The sequence below is a fragment of the Solanum tuberosum genome, unplaced genomic scaffold (assembly GCF_000226075.1).
Source record: "Solanum tuberosum cultivar DM 1-3 516 R44 unplaced genomic scaffold, SolTub_3.0 scf00152, whole genome shotgun sequence".
Classification (NCBI taxonomy): Eukaryota; Viridiplantae; Streptophyta; class Magnoliopsida; order Solanales; family Solanaceae; genus Solanum; species Solanum tuberosum.
This window is the reverse complement of record NW_006239078.1, coordinates 43,784-63,355: the sequence shown is the minus strand read 5'-3', so window position 1 is coordinate 63,355 and position 19,572 is coordinate 43,784. Positions and strand designations below refer to the sequence as shown.

Genomic DNA, 19,572 nt, shown 5'->3' with positions numbered 1-19,572 from the left:
TGATTATGATCGTAAATGGTGATTAGAGATAGTAATAACAACTTATAGTGATTGACAATGATAATGATTGTGGTTGATGATAATGACAATAGCTACTTAGAAGGTGATCTCATTAGTCCTAGGTATTCTTTTTGTGTACATATTCTTTGTTATTTGGCTAACTCGTTTAAGTGTTCTCCTTTGTCTCATTATTTATCTCGTAACTATTTGCCCCAAAAGCTATCTCCTCCTCCTTTTCCTTTAGAATAGGATTCTCCTTGATCCTTTCTACATATCATTCTCGGTCGCCCAAAAAGACTAGCTATCTTTCTCTTTATACGCAATATCTTGAAGATTGATAGTTTCATGGTATGAAATGCCATATCAATATAATTTTAGAGCTATTACCAAAAAAATTATGTATGACTTCTAAATAACATTCAATCTTGGTCAAACAAAATCATCCAACAAAATCTTGGTATGATTTTGTTTTAGATTAAATCCCCAAAAATTACAATACTTAATCAAATCTAATATTTTCATTTTAAAGTTCCCAAACATAAAAAGTTTGAAATAGAAAATATGATTATAACTCCAATAAAAATTTGACAAATTGATCCAATTTACTAGTGACATTAGTTTCATAAGAATAGAATTCCTTCACTCTAATCAAATGTTTCAAGTTCAAGCCTCAAGAACAAAAAAAAAACCTTAGCGGAAACATTTTTCACTTTATTGAATCTTACGTAATGTAAAACCTGATTAGTCGAGGTCATAATACACGTACCGTATAGTTGATGTAAAACCGGCGTTGTTACAACATTCAAGCCCAAAATCAAATCACTTGGACTTACCCGGCCCAATTCAGATAGGCCCAAAATTGACCCAACAACTTCAAAAGTAACGGTAATCATCTTCTTCTCCTTTTTTGAACGGTCACAAGATTGAAATTTTGAATCAAACATTTCCGCCATTGAAGAAACCTTTTAAGTTTTTTTTTTCAAGATTCTCGGATTTTCAGACACCTATTACAATTTTCTCTCATGGATGACATTCAATTTAACCCTTTTGAGCAAAACCCAGAAACCCCTTTTCCAGATTTACCCAGTAATTTTGAATGGGAAGAAAAACCCTTGCATCAAGAAACTGCAGTTTCTGCCATTGACCAAGATGAAAATTTTCAATTTTTAGCCGATTCGATGGTCTGTGACTCGGGTTCAAGACTAATCCCAAGTGGGTTTACTAGATCCAGCTGTACAGGTTCGAAAAAATCATTAATCTCTTCGATTTTCTTAATTGTTTGTATAATGGGATCTTCCTATATGTAAAATTACTTGTTTCACAGGAAAGTGGAGATTTTGAGTTCATTTTTTTGTTAAATAGACTTGTAATTTAATATCTATATGTTAAAAGACTTTTTTTTTTAAAAGTAACATTTCTGAATTGCTTTACTTGAGTGGAGGGTGTAGGAAACAGTAGGGGTAAGGTCTGCGTACACACCATCCTCCTCAGATCCCACTCGTGGGATTACAGTGAGTATGTTGTTGTTGTTGTTGTACCATTTCTGAATTGTTGTGAGATGAGTATCAGTACTTGGTCCAGGGATGAAATACACTAAACTTTTGCTGAAAAATGAACTTTTCCATATCGTATACGGTTTTATACAGATTACATTTACCTAATTTGTTGATTTGGACCTCAAAACTGCAGGTCCAAATTACAAATCTATGACTGATAAGTTCATATATTGTAGCACTATTTTGTTGTAGTTACTGTTCCTTTTTTAGAATGCTTTGTCATGCTTAGTATTTTACCATTATCTCTTTACTTCCGTTATTTCTTTTTCGATTTGTTTTGATATGCTTTTCCAAAGCTGAGGGTCTATCAAAAAACCCCTCTATACCTCCCAAGGTAGAGGTAGAGGTGTAAGGTGTGCGTGAAATCTACCCTTCCCAAACCTCACTTGTGGGATTACATTGGATATGTTGTTTTTGTAAGAATGTGGAAAAAAAGATAAATTTTGCTCCTTTGTTGGATGAAACCTATTCTTCAGAAGGAAACTGAATTTTCTATATGATGTTGGGATTATGACTCGATATAGGTTAATCATCTGTATGTTTCAGAAAACAAACCAAAGGGGATATTATATATTGTTATGAAATAATTTCATGTATTATTCACATTGTTTTATCCTCTTAGTCCTTCTCTTCTCTTCACCTTTTATCTTTTGAGGCTACTTTAGTTAGACTCATATATGCTTACATGGTTTGTTGAAATTAGAGGACCTTGTGCTTTTTGTTAATGCTGGATCGGAGACGTCAGTGGAGTTGGACTCCAGTCTGAGCTTTCTGGCTGACAATTTTTACCAAGGTGGAGAACCATTTCAAACGGAGGAGTTCATTACAGAGGGAGGTGAACATGCTTTCATTTACCAGTCAGCAAGATTAGGAAACTTCTGTTATCAGATTGACAATCTTACACCAGGAAATTACTTTATTGATCTTCATTTTGTCGAGATAATAAATGTAAATGGGCCTAAAGGAATGCGAGTGTTCAATGTCTTTCTACAAGATGAGAAGGTAAGTTGATTTGAGCATTAAAAGAGTTAGCTTTTGGTGCTTATATGTTGAAATTTGGAATTGAGAAGTTGTAACAATATGCAGGTTCTGTCTGATTTTGACATCTTCTCTGTTGTTGGAGCCAATAAACCGCTACAATTTGTTGACTCAAGGGTTTCCATCAAAGAGAATGGGATACTTTTGATAAAATTTGAAGGAATTATTGGCAGTCCCGTGGTTAGTGGAATTTGCATAAGAAAAGCTCCAAAAGCATCAGGTATTTTTCCTATTTGCCTCTAACTATTTGAGTATTTTGTTGAGTGGGATTAGAAGGGTTGAGGAAGAACTAATTTTATGTAGCTCTCTTTGACTGAACTGCAGCTTCTCAAGCAGAACATGATCGTCTTACATGCAAAAACTGTGCAACCGAGATAGATTTTCCATCAGCACAGGTATGACATAATAGGTGCTGAAAACCTTCACCAGTAAGGATGTGTTTTGGTATGGAAAACATTTTCCATAAATTATTTTCCTCCATACCATACACATCCTAAGACTAATGAAATTTTAATGTCTATTTCTTGATCGCTTGGATAAATGCAGAAAAAAGTGGCACGATTGCAGTCAACAGCCAAGTATGAGAATAAGATACAGGAGCTTGGTGAATTGTTGAAGCGCAAGACAGATGAATGTTATCAATCTTGGATGTCTTATACTGCAGCTAACCAGCAACTAGAGAAGGTTAGGATGGAGCTGGACAATAAGACATTTCATACCTACTCACTTGGTAAGAGATATGAAAATAACATCTATTTCTGAGAACCATTTCAAGGCTTCTCTTGTAGATCTTGAAAATATTACCAGAATATTTATGCTGCCGTTTGAAGTGGTGGAACAAAACATTCTTTAAATGTCAATATAAATGGCCTTTATAGCCTTCCAGAAAGAGTAGTTTTGTCTAGCCATGTCTACTTCCTACATTAAGATCATTTCTCATTTTACATATATCTGGTCTTTAATACTTCTTAGTTAGATTTCCTGTTTGGTGTGTTATAGAATCTTAAAGAATCATTCCTACCTTCTCTTTGTACCAAAGAATGAGTGAAGTTCAAGGTAACCTTCAACGTTAACTAGTGATGGTAGAAAATGGAAGTACAAAAGGCCTTTTGCATGCCAATTTCCATAGATGTGATAATGGAGAAACTACTAATTTGAGTTTGCTATCTGATTTTAGTGCACAGAGTCCAGTTATAGGTGGTTAGGGGGAGCTATTCTTTACTTTATTGGTGAGTTTATGACATTATCTTTAGTTTTTGAAGAATAATTTTAAGCAATGTTAACCTTTAACAGATCAGAAATTCGAGGAGCAAGCTAAGACTATTACAGAAATCTCAACCAAGTACGAGCGCGACAAGAACTATTGGCACATGGCAATCAATGATCTCGAGATGAAAGTAAAGGTACTTCTGAAATTCATCATGAAAATACAGTGATAACTTTGTACTTTCTTAGAGTTTATCAATGTATTCTCAAAGTAAATGCATATTTAATATTCTGGAAGAAATCATGCAGATAATGAAGCAGGAGCACTCCCAGCTCTCTCGCGATGCGCACGAGTGTACAGACTCAATCCCTGATCTGAATAAAATGGTCTCGGCAGTTCAGTCACTGGGTTAGTTTTGGATTATTCTTAAATCGCATAACTTGACACTGATCACGAACTGAACGAATCACTTTTTATGATCTGCAGTTGAGCAATATGAAGATCTTAAGATGAAGTACAACGACGAGCAAGCTAAGAGAAGAAAGCTCTTCAATGAAGTTCAAGAGGCAAAAGGTGCAATGTTTTTTCCATTAAACATTTCATTGAATCATTGATGGAAGTAAATAGAATCATACTTCCTTTTTGTTAACTTACTCATGGTAAGCCACCTTTTCCAGGGAATATCAGAGTATTTTGCCGCTGCCGTCCATTAAGCAAAGCTGAAGTCTCAGATGGATGCTCAACGGTCATAGACTTTGATGTCGCCAAGGATGGAGAACTTGGAATCTTAAATGGCAGCTCCACGAAAAAGACATTTAAATTTGACCGTGTCTACACACCCAGAGATGATCAAGGTGTTCCCCTATACAAGATTGAGAAGAACAAATAGTAGAAAAGGTGTTCTCCTTCTAATAGTATCATTGTCTTTTTAACAGGTGATGTCTATGCCGATGCTTCACCAATGGTCATTTCAGTTTTAGATGGTTACAACGTATGTATCTTTGCTTATGGACAAACGGGAACGGGAAAAACGTTCACCATGGAGGGTACAAAAGGAAACAGAGGAGTCAACTATCGGACTCTTGAAGAATTGTTTAAAATTGCGAAGGAGAGGAATGAAACTTTCACCTATGACATATCAGTCAGTGTGCTTGAAGTCTACAATGAACAGATCAGGGACCTATTAGCTCCACCGACAACATCAAAAAAGTAAAGTTCTTTATTATATAGGAGCCTGTAGCTTATGTGCTATAAATGAAATGTTGTTATGCTTGACACCATAAAATTTCTGCTCTCTCTAATTAATTCAACTTTTATTTTGTGGAATCATTTTAGGTTGGAGATAAAACAAGCTCCGGAAGGGCTTCATCACATTCCAGGACTTGTGGAAGCCAAAGTAGAAAATATAGAAGAAGTCTGGAATGTGCTGCAGACTGGAAGTAGTGCACGGGCTGTTGGATCCAACAATGTGAATGAGCACAGTAGCCGTTCTCACTGGTAAGATAGATTGAGTTTCTAATTGGCCTCTTATTGCATTTTCACTGATTTGCTTTTACCAACTGACTAATTTTTTTTTGGTTAATCTTGTCCACTTTTTTTCAGCATGCTTTGTATTATGGTAACAGCCAAGAACTTGATCGACGGTGAATGCACAAAGAGCAAGCTTTGGCTTGTGGATTTAGCTGGTAGTGAGAGGCTTGCGAAGACTGATGTCCAAGGTGAGAGACTGAAGGAAGCTCAAAATATCAATAGGTCACTTTCCGCTCTAGGAGATGTGATATCAGCTTTAGCAAATAGAAGCAGCCATATTCCATACAGGTAACAATGTGATCTTGGCTGTATGTAGGTTTCCGTTGGGCCATTGAATATGCATCCTGACATTTTATCTTTTTCACCAGAAACTCCAAGTTGACACATCTACTCCAAGATTCATTAGGTAATCAAATAGTTCGAAGTCTGGTTTCCAAAAACACCATAGTGTTCAAAGCTGTAAGATTCCTGATTTTCAAAGTTCACCGTCTTCCCTGCAGGTGGGGATTCAAAAGCATTGATGTTTGTACAGATCAGCCCGTCTGATAAGGACTTAAGTGAAACTATAAGTTCATTGAACTTTGCTACAAGAGTTAGAGGAGTTGAGTTAGGTCCTGTAAGAAAACAAGTTGATACCGGCGAGATCCAAAAGTTGAAAACCATGGTTTGTAGAATGTTTTCCTAGTGTTGTTTTTTGTTCATATGCCTATGAGAATTCTTTGTACAGAATTCTACTCAACCAGTTACAATAATCCTCATCTCCTTTTTTGGTTGGCAGCTTGACAGAGCGAAGCAGGAAACTAAATCTAAAGACGAATCCTTGAAGAAACTTGAGGAAAGCCTACAGAACTTAGAGAGTAAGGCTAAAGGGAAGGAACATGTTAACAAAACTCAACAGGATAAGATTAAGGAACTGGAAAGCCAGCTCAATTTAAAGACATCATTACATGGCCAATCGGAAAAACAACTTTCACAGCTTTCAGAGAGGTTGAAGGGACGTGAAGAAACTTGTGCTACTCTTCAACAGAAGGTTCCCTTTAATCAAAATCAAATTCAGCTTAGTTACAGATGTTGATTGAGCTTTGTTCTATGATCTATTTTTAATATCCTAATGTTTTGCTTATCGTTCTGATTTCACTTTTGTATTGATTAAAGATCTCAGAGCTAGAGAACAAGATGAGACAGCAGCAGCAATTTGAGTCTGAAAGCTTCAACAATAAGGTTCTTCCCATTGTCTGTTTCAGTATAGAGAATTCTCAACAGGCACATTGGATATTCACAAGTTTATTTGTTATATGCACATAAAATCAGGTCAAGGATCTCGAGGACAAGCTAAAAGAGCGAGAGCACGAGTTTGTGTCTCAGTCTGACATCCTTCAACATAAGGTTCTTATTCTTCAAGCATATTACTATTGAAATGTGTGACCATTTCATCTAAAAGTTTTTAAGCTGTTAGAGAGAGCACACTTTTATTATTCAATTGTTTTCTCAACAATTACCAACTTGAAGGTTCCCGTAGAAATTAGCAAGAATCTAAAATTCTTGTTTTTTTTCAGGTTGAAGAGCTTGAGGAAACGCTGAAAGCAAAAGAACAGAACGCACAGGAGTGCATTCTACTCCGTCAGAAGGTTTGTTGCTTTCATCTTCTGTAATACTGACATTTCAAGAGTGAAATGTAACATATTTTTAAGTGTATTATGGACTTTGATTTCTCCCCCTACAAGCCGAGGTTCTATCGGTAACAACCTCTCTACATTCCCAAGGTAGGGGTAAGGTCTGCGTACACACTACCCTCACCAAACCCCACTTGTGGGATTGCTTGTATTTCTCCGCTATAAAACTCTTGGCAAAGCTTTGATGAAATGAAAAAAACGTTATGTACTCTTACACTTCCAGATTAAGGAACTTGAAGACAAGATCAAGGAGCAAGAACAACAGTTAGCATGCATGGTTGCAGATTCTGATGCCACCAAGTCTTCAAGATCAAGCCCACTTGAAAGCAGCAAATGTTCTAGCAGAGACGATTTAACAAGTGACATTGAGCAACGTATTTTGAAGAGCTCAAATGCTATCAACCGTCAGGCAAGTCAGGGGTCTAATTTGCTGAAGGGAAAGGACACAGTCCAACAAGTTAGGCGAAAGCGTTTGTCAACTAATAGTGAAGCAGAGAACAACGGTGTGTTGCCAACTTCGATACATGACAGGACTGAACAGGATTACCTTCAAGAGGCCAGAAGGAAACGTTTGTCTAGAAATGGTGAAGTAGAGAAAAATGTTACTCCTGCCATATCAGCTAACGATAGAAGGACCAGGCAATCTGATCCCCCTAGACCAGTTACAAGAGGAATGAAGCCAACTACCACAACTGCCACCAATGCTCAAAGGCCATTGATTCGTAACAAAGCGAGCAGAGAGACCGTTCAGGCAGTTAAAGAGAGGGACGCCAAGAAAAGGATGTGGACAAGATAGTGAACATAAATGTTGGCCTCGACACCACGGTTATAAGCAACAAAAAAACAGTCAGCAGAAGCCAAAGAAGCCAACTTGCATTCTTGTTGTCTTCACAACTACATTTAACTTGACATTAGTATATGTTTTGATTGGTTTGTGGTGCATTTTTCTTAAATTGTTTGGTGCATTATGTATATGCCATTTTAAGTGCAGCTTGGTAGATTACTGTATCTGTATGTTTTATTAATCTACTTGCATATTGTATCTCATTTTTAAGATTGATATAAAAAGTGTATGATTGATCTAAAGTTGAATTATATCTGAAATTTGTGCTTGTTTTCACCCTGGATATTTTTCACATTTTTTGTCCTGGCAAACTGTTGGGACATAGAATTGTTACAATTTTCAGGAATTCAAATAACTCCAAAAGGCCGTTTCACAATTATTACTTTAAGTCACTCACAAAAATTCAAAAACAACTCTAATTTATATTAATGTCCAAATACAACTCAGTTTCTGATTATCTTATAAATTGAAGAACAAATTCTACATTTCTTCAAATTTCACAATTTTTATGTCCAGATGACCGCTAAAAATGAGTTCAATTCACTCAATTTTCTTTGATCAAAATTAGTTGAGAAATGAATTAATCTCAAAGATTCAAACTCAAATTTTGATTGGTTTTTCTTTCTTATTTCTTCTAGAGAAATCCAACAGGCAGCAAAAATTAGAATCAACCTATATAACATATATTTTTGTATAATCGACATTCAACAAAATTTCCCCGATCGCGTACCTCCTTGTATGAAATGTGTCTTATGATCTCTCGTTCTCCCACAAGCTTGTTTTTTATTAGGCATTTAGTCACTCATTTCGACAAATTTTACTAGTGAAATTATACTAGACATGTTATTATAAATACCCCGATGCAGAAAATGTAAAGTTAAATTAGTTAAAATCTCAATATAAATATCGAATAAAAAATAAAAAGATGACCAACTTGCCCTTAAAATATTTGGTTGGCCCCCCTGTGTGACTTCATCATAACCATGTGTAACTTTTTTATGGGACCTTAGAGTAAAGCACAAATTGCAATTATTTATGAGGCAACATACAAGCTATCGTAAGTCTCACGGCAACAATAATATTTAGAAATTGATCTACCATCGAGTCGAAGCAGAGTGATAAATAGTATTTCATCGTCTTTTATTAAAAAGCATCATGCTCTTAATATAAAATTTTAATCGAATCTCTATACAAATATCAATCACGTCTTTCTCGAAAAATGAAAAAAGTAAAATTCTAGATAATATAAAGTTGCTACTTTTAATACAATTAAATACCGATGTGGCCGGTGGCCAACCTAAAACACACTACGATAAAGTAAAAACTTGATATCGACCTACCATCTTAGGTACTGACACGTGTCTAATTTTTTAATTATTTTTTTTAATATAAAACTTTGTGTCCACAGATATAGTCTCTTTAAATTAAATTAATTGACAATATATTGTAATCCTAATTTTGTCTATCTTCTTTCTTCTTCTTGTAAGCTTTCCATTTACTTTCTCTTCTTCTTATTAATATTATATTATAAGGTTTTTATTTTGATCAGAAGAATTTGAGTTATCAAGAAGAATTATGGGTTATTTTTGGACTTTGATTTGTCATCTTCATACTATAGCCGGGTAAATTTTATTTTTATTTATTGAATTATTTGATTTTGCTATATAAACTTCATATCATCATATGCTTTACGATGTTTCAATTTATTTGGCTTATTTTGACTTAGTACGAAGTTTAAGAAAGTAAATATGACTTTTGAATCTTTAGTCATTAAGTTAAAAGGATGTATTGAAATGTCTGAAATATGTTAGGTGAAAAATTAAAATTGAGGAGTTGTTTAAAAAGGAAAGAATATATTTTTAAAAATAGACTAAAAAAGAGAGTGAAAAGTATTTAGTAGGAGTTTGTTTTACTAAATTAATCTTATTAGTTATGATTTTGGAACTCTCTTAATTTGCGAAAATCGACAAGTAAATGAAAATAGTATGTTTATGATTTGATTTGATACAGAGTTTAGAAAGTATTTTCTCTGTCTTAATTTATGTAAGACTGGATATAAATTTTAAGAAAGAAATATATTTGTGGAAATTTGTAAAATTATGTGTTTATAAATAATCTTATTAAGGTATAATATTTTGAGATATCTCTTTGTGATTTGTTTTAATTTTGAACTAAAATATTGCAGGCCAGTGACAATGTTGCTCTATCCTTTGTAAGTGTTTTAAATTATTATGTTTATACTGAGAATTAATTATTATTTTTCATTATAAATTATTTTTTTAGGATGATTTTTTTTTTAATTTGGTGATTTAATTTATTTGAATAGGTATGCTTCAGTAGTAGCAATTGAGACTAGTGACAAATTGGATGATGAACAATGGCTTGCTTATTGGATTTTTTATTCTTTTCTCACTCTTATGGAGATGGTCCTTCAACATGTTCTTGAATGGTAATTAACTTCTTAACTTCATGAAAAAATAAAATTTAAATATTGTTCTCCCGTCTCAATTTATGTGATACTTATTTTTTAGTCAGTTTGAAAAATTAATAATTTATATTTAGAATCAATTTACATTTAAACTTTTAATTTACTGTTAATAAAATGATTTATAGCCACTGCCCACTTGTTTCTTTATTACTTGGTGTAGACTTTACGTTGGGTGTGTTTGATCTTAAAAACAAGTGGATTTCTTACTCATTTTTAGTGTTTGACTAGCAAAACATTGTGGGGTAGGATGGGGTGGTGGGTGGTGGGGGCGTTGGGATGTGTGGAGGAGATAATAAACTTGAAATATCAGTACCTATGGAACTTGTTTTCCTACTTTGATTTGGGGAGTCAATTTTTCTTATTTTTAAAAAACTCGTTTGCCTAAAGAATATGTTTTTTAACCAATCAAACATAGGAAAGTTGAAAAATCAAAAAACGTTTTTCCTCCCCTTACCAAACACACCCTTCAAGCTTCAATAATCTGTCTTTCTATCTTAAACTTCATGCTAAGTCAAACATCATCACATAAATTGAGACGGAGGAAATAATAATTTTTTTGGTTGAGAAAAGTGATTCATCATTTTTTTTTTGTTATTTGGAAATATATTATAGGATACCAATATGGTATGATGTGAAGTTGATATTTGTGGCATGGTTAGTTTTTCCACAATTCAGAGGAGCTGCATTTATATATGATAAATTTGTAAGAGAAAAAATAATCAAGAGATATAGAGAATCATCATCATCATCACCACAACATAACAACAAGTCTCCTAAAGCCAAATCCAAGACTAAATTTGTGGACTTCATCACTCCCAAAAAGGTAACTTCATCAACCATTTATATTGTTTGTCTGATTTTAATTTGATACAAAATTTTAAAAAATAATGAAAAAAATTCATGAATTTAAATTTTTGTAAATTATTGCAAATGTTAAACGACTGTCTAATTTTATCGGTAAGGTGATTAATTAATATAGTCTACTATTCATAATTCAAGTTGTTTAGTTTATTTATTGATAACATATACTTATGTTGAACAGGGAGAGCATGAAGCTTACTGAAGAGTGACAAATCATGAAGATTAACTAGTTTTGTTAATTAACAATAAAAAAAAATATTGTAGAGTGTTATATTTGGCTTGTACATTTTAATATATGGTGTGCAATAATATTTGCTCCCACTTTGTAATTTTGGCACAGGGACCAAGTTTTATATTATATAAAACTCCACTTTTGATATTTGATAAGTTATATATGTGAATGTTGTCAATGCCAATGTTAATGGGATATATTTATAAAATTGTGTCCTTAAATTTGAATTGTGTTGTTCAAATTTGAATCGATACTCCGATATAATAATATAATAGAACTTATACAATCAATGAATCATGTTTAATTGCAAGATGTTAATTCTCGTTAATGTTGATATATATTATAGTCGTAGAAAAGCGAGAAAGAGAACGAGAAAGAAAAAGCATTAGAGGTTTAATTAATAGAATACATGTTATAAGGCACATAATTTAACATGATAGCATAGATCATATAAATTTTAAGTTTGAGTCTCAACGTCACTTATCATTAAAAAGAATTATATAAAACAAATGAAGTGTGCACTCTAATCTAGGTTATATTATCAAGAAAGATCATGGACTTGCAAAAAAAAAAAAACTTTGAAAATTAGCGATTTTGAAATTTTGACCTCAACTCACTCCATGAGAAAAATTAAAAAAATCGATCTTATAATTTTATCCATGGAATAAACGTGGTAAAAAATTCAAGATCACCCTCCATCCTCCGAGATTATTTGTATAAATCACCAAATAAACCTTAGATAAAAGGTAAATGAAAGGCCAACTACATGGGCCGAACAAGAGAAAATAAAGTAATATTTATAAAATAACCATTTATTTTATTTTATTTTCCTTGGCTACAAGTTATAGTTTTAACTCCAATAACCAATTTAAGGCCCCAAGCTCAACCCAACAAAATGTAGGCCACAAAAGCTCAAAACTTTGGTCTAATATGCGATCCTATTCTAATCAAAAGACTAAAGGCCCCTACTACAGATAGGTCATCAAACTATAACCAGAAAATAGTGATGTTCAAACTAATTAATATGCACGCACTTTAATAATCGTTACAAGAGAAAAACATACTCGTGTCAGACTCCTTTACTGCGATACATCACAAATTCAAACACTACAAGATTTTTATGATGAAAGAATAAAATTATACAAAACCGACAAATTCATAACAAAATTCATCCGCGTAGATGAACTCCGTTACCAATTTCATGACGATTTTTTCGGTGTGTTTTAGCTGGTACCCGTTGTCTTAGTCATGACGTCTATTACGGAGTATGGATCAAAAACAAGGATCGGTGGGACTTCTACATGTATTATTAGCTCAATGATAACGTAATAAAAGGACAAATGCATAAAATATACATACTAGATTAAAGCAAACAATAAGTGTTATGAACTTAAAATATGACATTACCCAATGTTTTTCTTAAAATCAACTCTCTAATCTTTTATATATTTCATATATGTTTACTTTATTGACCACTAAATGATATTTTTCGATATTAAAAGAATCTTTTTCGTGGAGCAACCCAAATCCAAATAACATTTTTTAAGTTTGTTTTCATATAATTAGAAAAGGTCCAAAAATTGTAATAATGGGATATTACATAGTGTTTTGTAATTTTGCAGAACTAACAAAAAATTTTTTGCACAAAGTGTCCAAATTAAATGACGTTATTCAATGCATTATTCTCGTTTTGGACACTAACCATTTTAGTAGCAAAAAAGAACAAAAAATGAAAGAAAACAAAATAAAATGATTATATACCAAGTACCAACCCATATTGTAGAAAACGTTTAATGAACAAATAATAGACTAGAAAAATAAAAAATTCTGTGGATGGTCCAATTTCTATTTGGTACGTTAAATAACAATAACGTATTCAGTGTAATCTCATCACTGAATTATAAGAAAGGTGATGTGACACAATTTTAAGAACCTCGATCAAGTGAAAAAGAATAATGCGACGAAAATACCATGTTGAAAATAATGAGAAAAAAAACCAATAGCAACTACATATAATATGATGATCCGATCAAAGAAAACAACATGTAATGATAGAATCGAAGATGGTGTGTCAATTGATTTTTCTTCAAATATATGGATTTTGAAGTGAATTTTTACAAAATTTTATTTAATGTTACACAAGTTATTAATCAGGCAGAACATGTAGGTGTTCCGATCCTGTAAAAAAAAAATTAAATATCCAAACTTGAAAGTATCTGATTAGTATTATAAATATATTCAGAAAGACCTAAAATTAAACTTTTAATTTTTATCATAAAATGTATATTTGTTTGTATTATAATTAGTTATTTCAGTCATAAAAATACCTTTTCCCATCCTTTTTTATGGATGCTTTTTAAAACTTTTAAAGTAATATTCCAGAATTTAATTTTACAAAGAATATATTTTTATTTGGTACAACCATCAAATATTTGATATCTACTGATTCGATTAATTAAAAGAGCAACGTCTGTACTAAGCTTTTTATATGAGCTTAGTACAACCATCAACACTAACCGTCTGTACTAAGCTCTCAGTATATGAGCGTCTAAAAAAAATCAAACCACAAGGATCTATTGTGTACACAATCTTACCATATATTTCTACAAGAAGTTGTTTCCAAATGTTTGAATCCACCGTGACTTCCAAATTACGTATAACAACAACTTTACCTGCTACACTAATTTTACAAACTACTTGACCTCTCTACTATTACTCGATCACCCTAACTGTCATATTACGATAGAAAAAAAAACTTATTTTTTTCTAAATTATTAAAAAAAAATAAAAAAATACCACTTATTTATCGTGAAGTTGAAAAGCACATTATAGTTTCTCTATCATATAATAATTCATGAATTTCACGCAGATTTCTAAATTGACATTTGTAGTTGTAGTTCTCTTCCAGAGTGTCTTTCACGTTATTCACACACCCCACCCCCTCATTTTTTATTTTTATGTTAACAAAAATATATATTATATTATCATGTATATAAAAAAAATATTTATACGATCAAAATATTAACTACCATGTTATCACTCATATTTTTTGTTATACTGATAGTATAGAAAAATATTTATTTGGTATTTACTCGTTATAACTCTATGATATCTAAATGTAGATTACTGATGCATAGTTATCGAGAACAAGATAAAGGTTTCGACAAATATTTTGAAACGAACTTTTGACCGTCTAGTGCAGGTCTATAATAGTAATTTGAAAAGAAAAAGTTTGTCCTAAAAAAAAGTAGAATATATGGAAATTCTAAAGTTCCTAAAAATATAGTTATATAAGCTATATTCTTACGTAAGTTTGTGAAGCTTTTTAAGGTGGTTAAGATTTTGTCTCAACTTGTTAATCTTTGCTTTTTGATGAAAGTGGAAATGTTCCATGAAGCTCAAAAAAGTTTATGTATGTGTCACTCTTAACATAAAACTTTTTTTTCTTTCAAAAAAATATTTTTTATTTTGAGTCGAGGATCGATCATTCGAAAATAATAACCTATTTAGTCATCTTAGACAAGATATAAGGCCAGATAATTAAGGTTTACATATATACATCTTACTTTCTCAAAATCGCTTGTAAAATCGAGTGATATATTATTGTAAAGTAAAACAAAATAAAAAATCCACAAAAGGACCATATGTACTCATATATATTACACACCATACTAATTAATTAAAAATCTCAATCGTTTGATAAAGAGTGTTTCCTTCTTTAATCATAACACACTTTGAATGGAATAAAAACGTTAGGTAGCTTCTTCTTTTTTCTTGGGAGATGGGGGGGTTAAACTAAAATGTGAGGGAAATATTATTTAATTAAGAGCTTCTTCGAAATTTTATTAGAAGGATAGTAGAGGATTAATCTTTTTGAATAAAATGATTAAAGTGAATCATTTTCTATAGAATTATTATAAAAAATTCATAAACTTCAAATACTATATTCAACTTCGAGAATGGGGCACATTACCCAAGTACATGAAAAGCTAGGGGAAAAAATAAACTTGTAAGAACCCCAAGTTCATAGATTCTTATGACCCTTTTAGTCAAAAATGTTGACAGTCTTATATATGCATTTACTACACTTTCAAGCCACCACTTTATCAGACACCAACAAATCACGGAATTTATTTATCTGATTTTGATTTGACAAAAAAAAGATTTTAAACTAAAAATACGTAAAATATCTTTAATTTTATAGTCTTAAACATGTCATACAAAAAGTTAAAAATTGTCATACATTCTTTCTGAACGACCTAAAAATAAAAGTAAGATAAACAAATCCAAACAAACAAATCGAAGTATGATAAAACCTCACATAATGTGTGTGTGTGAGAGAAAGAATTATATGGAGAATAGGGAACAATAAAGCTGCAGCTAGCAGTGTATACATAATACTATATAGGCTTGAAGTTAAACAATAGCAGGTTAGGCTCTGAAAGGACCTCAGTAACTGTTGTATTTCTATCACACATACTTATCTCTCCTATTTTACGTGAATCACTATCAGAAAATCGCTAAAAAAAAATTATAAATATTTTCTTATAGGCGATTCGTTGGAATTTAGCATCCGAGACATAGAAAATTTTGGTAGTGTATCACATAAAATGGTGCAATATTTTTGAAATAATTTAACTTTAAGCTTCTCATTTACACTTAACGGTATGATTTTATAGTCTAGATCATACTTATGAAATGTTTAGACCAAAAATTTCAAAAGTCTTTTTTTAGCGATGGACAACGTCTCTTGCTAAATGACAAAAATACTTCGTTAATCCTTTTTGACGATAGATTACCATGAACAACAAGTTAGCGATAGATTATCATGAAACCATATATATATGGGCCTATCTAATGATAAATTTCACAGCTAATTCATATTTGTGTCTAATATATGTTGTTATATAAATTGAGACGGAAAAAATAATAATATTTTTTTTATATATAAGATAAAGAAGTCAGAGAATTGGTTACCTGATATATAATAGAGGGAGACACATTGACACAATAAGGACTTCTGAATATATACTGACTGACTCAACATATATACAATAACAAATCAAAGATATCCCAATTAAGTTTCCCATCTTTTTACTGACTCTACAAAATAATCTATCACCAATCCCAAAAATGTATTCAAGAAATAATAATAATAATAATAATAATGGAATTAACATATTAATATTCATTTTTGATTATATACGATATAATGATCAAAATCATATCTGAATTATCACTAACTTTTTGTGACTTTTACACCGTTATTCTATATTGTTATCTAAATTATGGTTATTGTGTATTAAACACACCTTGAATACTGACTAGACTATCGCTATCGATCTACTCAATTAATCTGATAATATTATTTCAGAGGTATTTTTTATTATTAACTCACTATATATTAAAGGACAAGAAGCAACATGTATATAAACAAAAAAGAGGAGGTGTGTGGTGGGACTAAAAACTACTAGTGGAACATGAGAACAAACAAGGCAACAAACAATATTGAAAAATTAACCACCATCATTATAATCATAAACAGTTACAATAAGTTCAATACTAAAAACTTTAAATCGATGTCTTACTTAACATAAATACCAAAAAAATAAAATACTAATTCCTAATTGAAAGAAAAATAGACCTAAATAGATAAGTATTATAAATTTGATTTTTTTTTACCTCATAATAAAATAGAGCTAATTAATTAATTAAGGTAGTGTACTATATTGATTCAAATTGCTCCAAGCTTGAATAGTACTATTCCAATTGTTGACATTTTGATCATCATTTGCATTTGCATTTCCATTTCCATTGTTGTTGTTGTTGTTGTTGCTATTTGTTGAATTTGGATTTACACCAAATGAGTTATCAAAGAACCATTCAGTTGACAAATTGTTCCCATGATGACTTCCCATAGTAGTACTACAATCTTTTCTTGAATCAACATTGTTGTTTCCAAATGTTTCTTGATGATCTTCTTGTTGTTTCGATGATGAAATCTCCAAATTTTGGAACAAAATTGGTTGTGGCTTTTGGATTTGGATTTGGTTTTGGTTTTGATTTTGGTTTTGATCATCATGAAGAGGGATTGATGATGAAACAATGTTTTCCTTTTGATTTTCACCACCAAATAGCATGGACAATCTTTGTTGTTGTAATTTCCAATGCAAATCTTGGTTTATTGAACTCAAAGACTCTATAGAAGATGCCATTGTACCATGATGAACTCCCATTGATCCCATTTCTTGAACTCCATCAGTACCTGTTCAAACATAATATAATTAAGTAAGTACGAGTATATTAATTATAATTAAAAAGATGTATAGTCCCCTACATCTTAACATGTTGTTAGAACAGATAAGAGGTCGTAGGTTCAAATTTCACGTGTTTAGGTCATAATTAGGCCTGAGAGGAAACGACACTAAAGCCTCGAGTTTTACACTTCATCGTGATATGAGAACACGCGAGATATGCTGATTAAGTTCAAATTAAACATCACCGTTGTCGTGTTAAAAAATTCCAAAGAAAACTTTCGCATGTTTGACACATAATAAAAAAGAATCAGACTCACACGTTAAAGACGTGTAATGACACACAAGAGAATTAATTGATTCTTACCTTGTTTTAGCATAGAACTTGAGAAAGGGAAATTATTATTGAATCCCAATAAAGAACTTCCTGAAGGATCAAGACTAAAACAAGAAGTTGATCCAATATTTGGAGTTGAATTTTCACCAAATGAAGTAAATTGGTTGAAAATACTTCCACCAACTGTTGATGTTGAAGTATTATTACTCAATCTTGGAAAATTTAGTCCTCCAAGTTGAAAATCCATAGCTGGTGAAAGACCATGAAAAAATTTAAGTCCACCAATATCTGAAGAACCACTAATTGTATCTTTTGAATCCCCAGAAAATCTTGAAGAAGATGAACTAGTCTTTATCTTCTTGTTTTTCCTGCAACCACCACCTATTGGAACGTTGCGTAAAGCGCCCCCTTTAGTCCAGTACCTGTCAATACACAATATAATTAAGTAACTAAAAAAGCAATATTTCCAATAATATAAGTTTTTAGATTAAACATGTTATCAGAGCAGGTAAAGCGTGTCGCCATTCAAAATCTCACAAAAAAACTCAAAAAAGAAAAAAAAAACATTAGATGAAAAGGTTATACGTTCAAGAGTTAATAAAAGTTTTTAAATAGAAATAAATCATAATAATTCAAAAATGTTATCAGAGCAGGAAAGGCGTGTATGGCAATTCTAAACCTCATAAGCCACCACAAAAAGCAAAAATAAAAAATAAAAATTGATAAGACGGTCATACAATTCAATAGTTTACCTTCTGCAAGTCTTACAGAAATGTCTTGGTTGCGAAAGACTATAATTGTTATAATAGCAAAACTTGGTGTTGGGAGAATCACATCTAGGACAATTCAAAGCTTGTTCTTTTGGCCTCGCCCCCATGGGTCCACCACCACTACCATCACCACCACCAGAACTCTGGCTTTCGTCTTTGTTATCTTGACTCATCATAACATAAAAGGATTTTAGCGACTTCACTCTTCTTCTTCTTCTTTCTCGAGTGTGAAGAAGAGCTAGCTAGCTAGTAAACAAACCCTAATAATGAACAGTGTATAAAAAATTAAATAAATATATATATATATATATAAATAGAAATGATAAAAAGGAGAGAGGTGGAGGAAATTAAAATTTAGTTGTGTTTGAGTTTCCTTTAGAAGAGGTAAAAGATTTCTTTGAATGGTTTCATGCATGGATTTTTAATTTTGTAAGATGAGAAGATGTTGATAGATGCTTGTGAACTTCATCAAGAAGTTGTTTTCTAATATTATTATTTTTTGTTGTGAAGAGAGAAACTAACAAAGAAAGAAAAATGAGTTGTGTTTGATTGTTATAGAGATGTGATGGAATAAATAAAGTAGGTTACATGTGAAAGAGAGTTGAGGGTGGGGTGGGGGGGGGTGCGGGGTAGGAGATCTCACTAGAAAAGGGACTAAGGTATATACATTTATATATTCTTAGGTAATAGAAAGAGAAAGGATATATAAAAAGACAAAAGAGAGACTAGGTGATCAGAGATAGATGAGGCAGAATGGTGAGATTTTCATATGTAAGTGAGTA

The 19,572-nt window shown here is 31.9% G+C and overlaps 3 protein-coding genes across 3 annotated transcripts; 2 read left to right on the top strand and 1 right to left on the bottom strand.

Annotated features, from left to right (window-relative positions):
• Positions 1-924: 924 nt before the first annotated feature.
• LOC102596999 (kinesin KP1) lies at positions 925-8,007 on the top strand. Its single transcript, XM_006353087.2, has 19 exons — positions 925-1,239; positions 2,260-2,558; positions 2,643-2,814; positions 2,919-2,989; positions 3,141-3,324; positions 3,888-3,997; positions 4,110-4,209; positions 4,288-4,374; positions 4,479-4,655; positions 4,737-5,010; positions 5,137-5,298; positions 5,404-5,619; positions 5,700-5,737; positions 5,832-5,995; positions 6,110-6,361; positions 6,487-6,552; positions 6,643-6,717; positions 6,888-6,959; positions 7,228-8,007. The coding sequence occupies exons 1-19, from the start codon at positions 1,023-1,025 to the stop codon at positions 7,798-7,800; spliced, it is 3,309 nt and encodes a 1,102-aa protein (XP_006353149.1). The 5' UTR covers positions 925-1,022; the 3' UTR covers positions 7,801-8,007.
• Positions 8,008-9,333: 1,326 nt separating this feature from the next.
• Positions 9,334-11,609, top strand: LOC102596665 (HVA22-like protein e). Its single transcript, XM_006353086.2, has 5 exons — positions 9,334-9,470; positions 10,034-10,060; positions 10,175-10,297; positions 10,949-11,159; positions 11,379-11,609. Exons 1-5 carry the CDS (start codon positions 9,424-9,426, stop codon positions 11,397-11,399), a joined length of 429 nt encoding a protein of 142 aa, XP_006353148.1. The 5' UTR covers positions 9,334-9,423; the 3' UTR covers positions 11,400-11,609.
• A 5,446-nt stretch (positions 11,610-17,055) lies between these two features.
• On the bottom strand, positions 17,056-19,088 carry LOC102581984 (dof zinc finger protein DOF5.7). Its single transcript, XM_006353211.2, has 3 exons — positions 18,773-19,088; positions 18,051-18,442; positions 17,056-17,694 (listed from the first exon to the last, which is right to left on the bottom strand). Exons 1-3 carry the CDS (start codon positions 18,964-18,966, stop codon positions 17,141-17,143), a joined length of 1,140 nt encoding a protein of 379 aa, XP_006353273.1. The 5' UTR covers positions 18,967-19,088; the 3' UTR covers positions 17,056-17,140.
• Positions 19,089-19,572: the final 484 nt, after the last annotated feature.

Excerpts from the sequence above, each read along its gene's own strand:
- LOC102581984 (XM_006353211.2), bottom strand. The coding sequence starts at position 18,966 with ATGATGAGTCAAGATAACAAAGACGAAAGCCAGAGTTCTGGTGGTGGT. Across the intron at positions 18,443-18,772 it reads TTCTGTAAGACTTGCAGAAG|GTACTGGACTAAAGGGGGCG; the intron begins GTAAACTATTGA and ends GTGTATTGACAG. Across the intron at positions 17,695-18,050 it reads AAGTTCTATGCTAAAACAAG|GTACTGATGGAGTTCAAGAA; the intron begins GTAAGAATCAAT and ends ATGTTTGAACAG.
- LOC102596999 (XM_006353087.2), top strand. The coding sequence starts at position 1,023 with ATGGATGACATTCAATTTAACCCTTTTGAGCAAAACCCAGAAACCCCT. Across the intron at positions 1,240-2,259 it reads TACTAGATCCAGCTGTACAG|AGGACCTTGTGCTTTTTGTT; the intron begins GTTCGAAAAAAT and ends TGTTGAAATTAG. Across the intron at positions 5,738-5,831 it reads TCTACTCCAAGATTCATTAG|GTGGGGATTCAAAAGCATTG; the intron begins GTAATCAAATAG and ends TCTTCCCTGCAG.
- LOC102596665 (XM_006353086.2), top strand. The coding sequence starts at position 9,424 with ATGGGTTATTTTTGGACTTTGATTTGTCATCTTCATACTATAGCCGG. Across the intron at positions 10,061-10,174 it reads ACAATGTTGCTCTATCCTTT|GTATGCTTCAGTAGTAGCAA; the intron begins GTAAGTGTTTTA and ends TTATTTGAATAG. Across the intron at positions 11,160-11,378 it reads ACTTCATCACTCCCAAAAAG|GGAGAGCATGAAGCTTACTG; the intron begins GTAACTTCATCA and ends TATGTTGAACAG.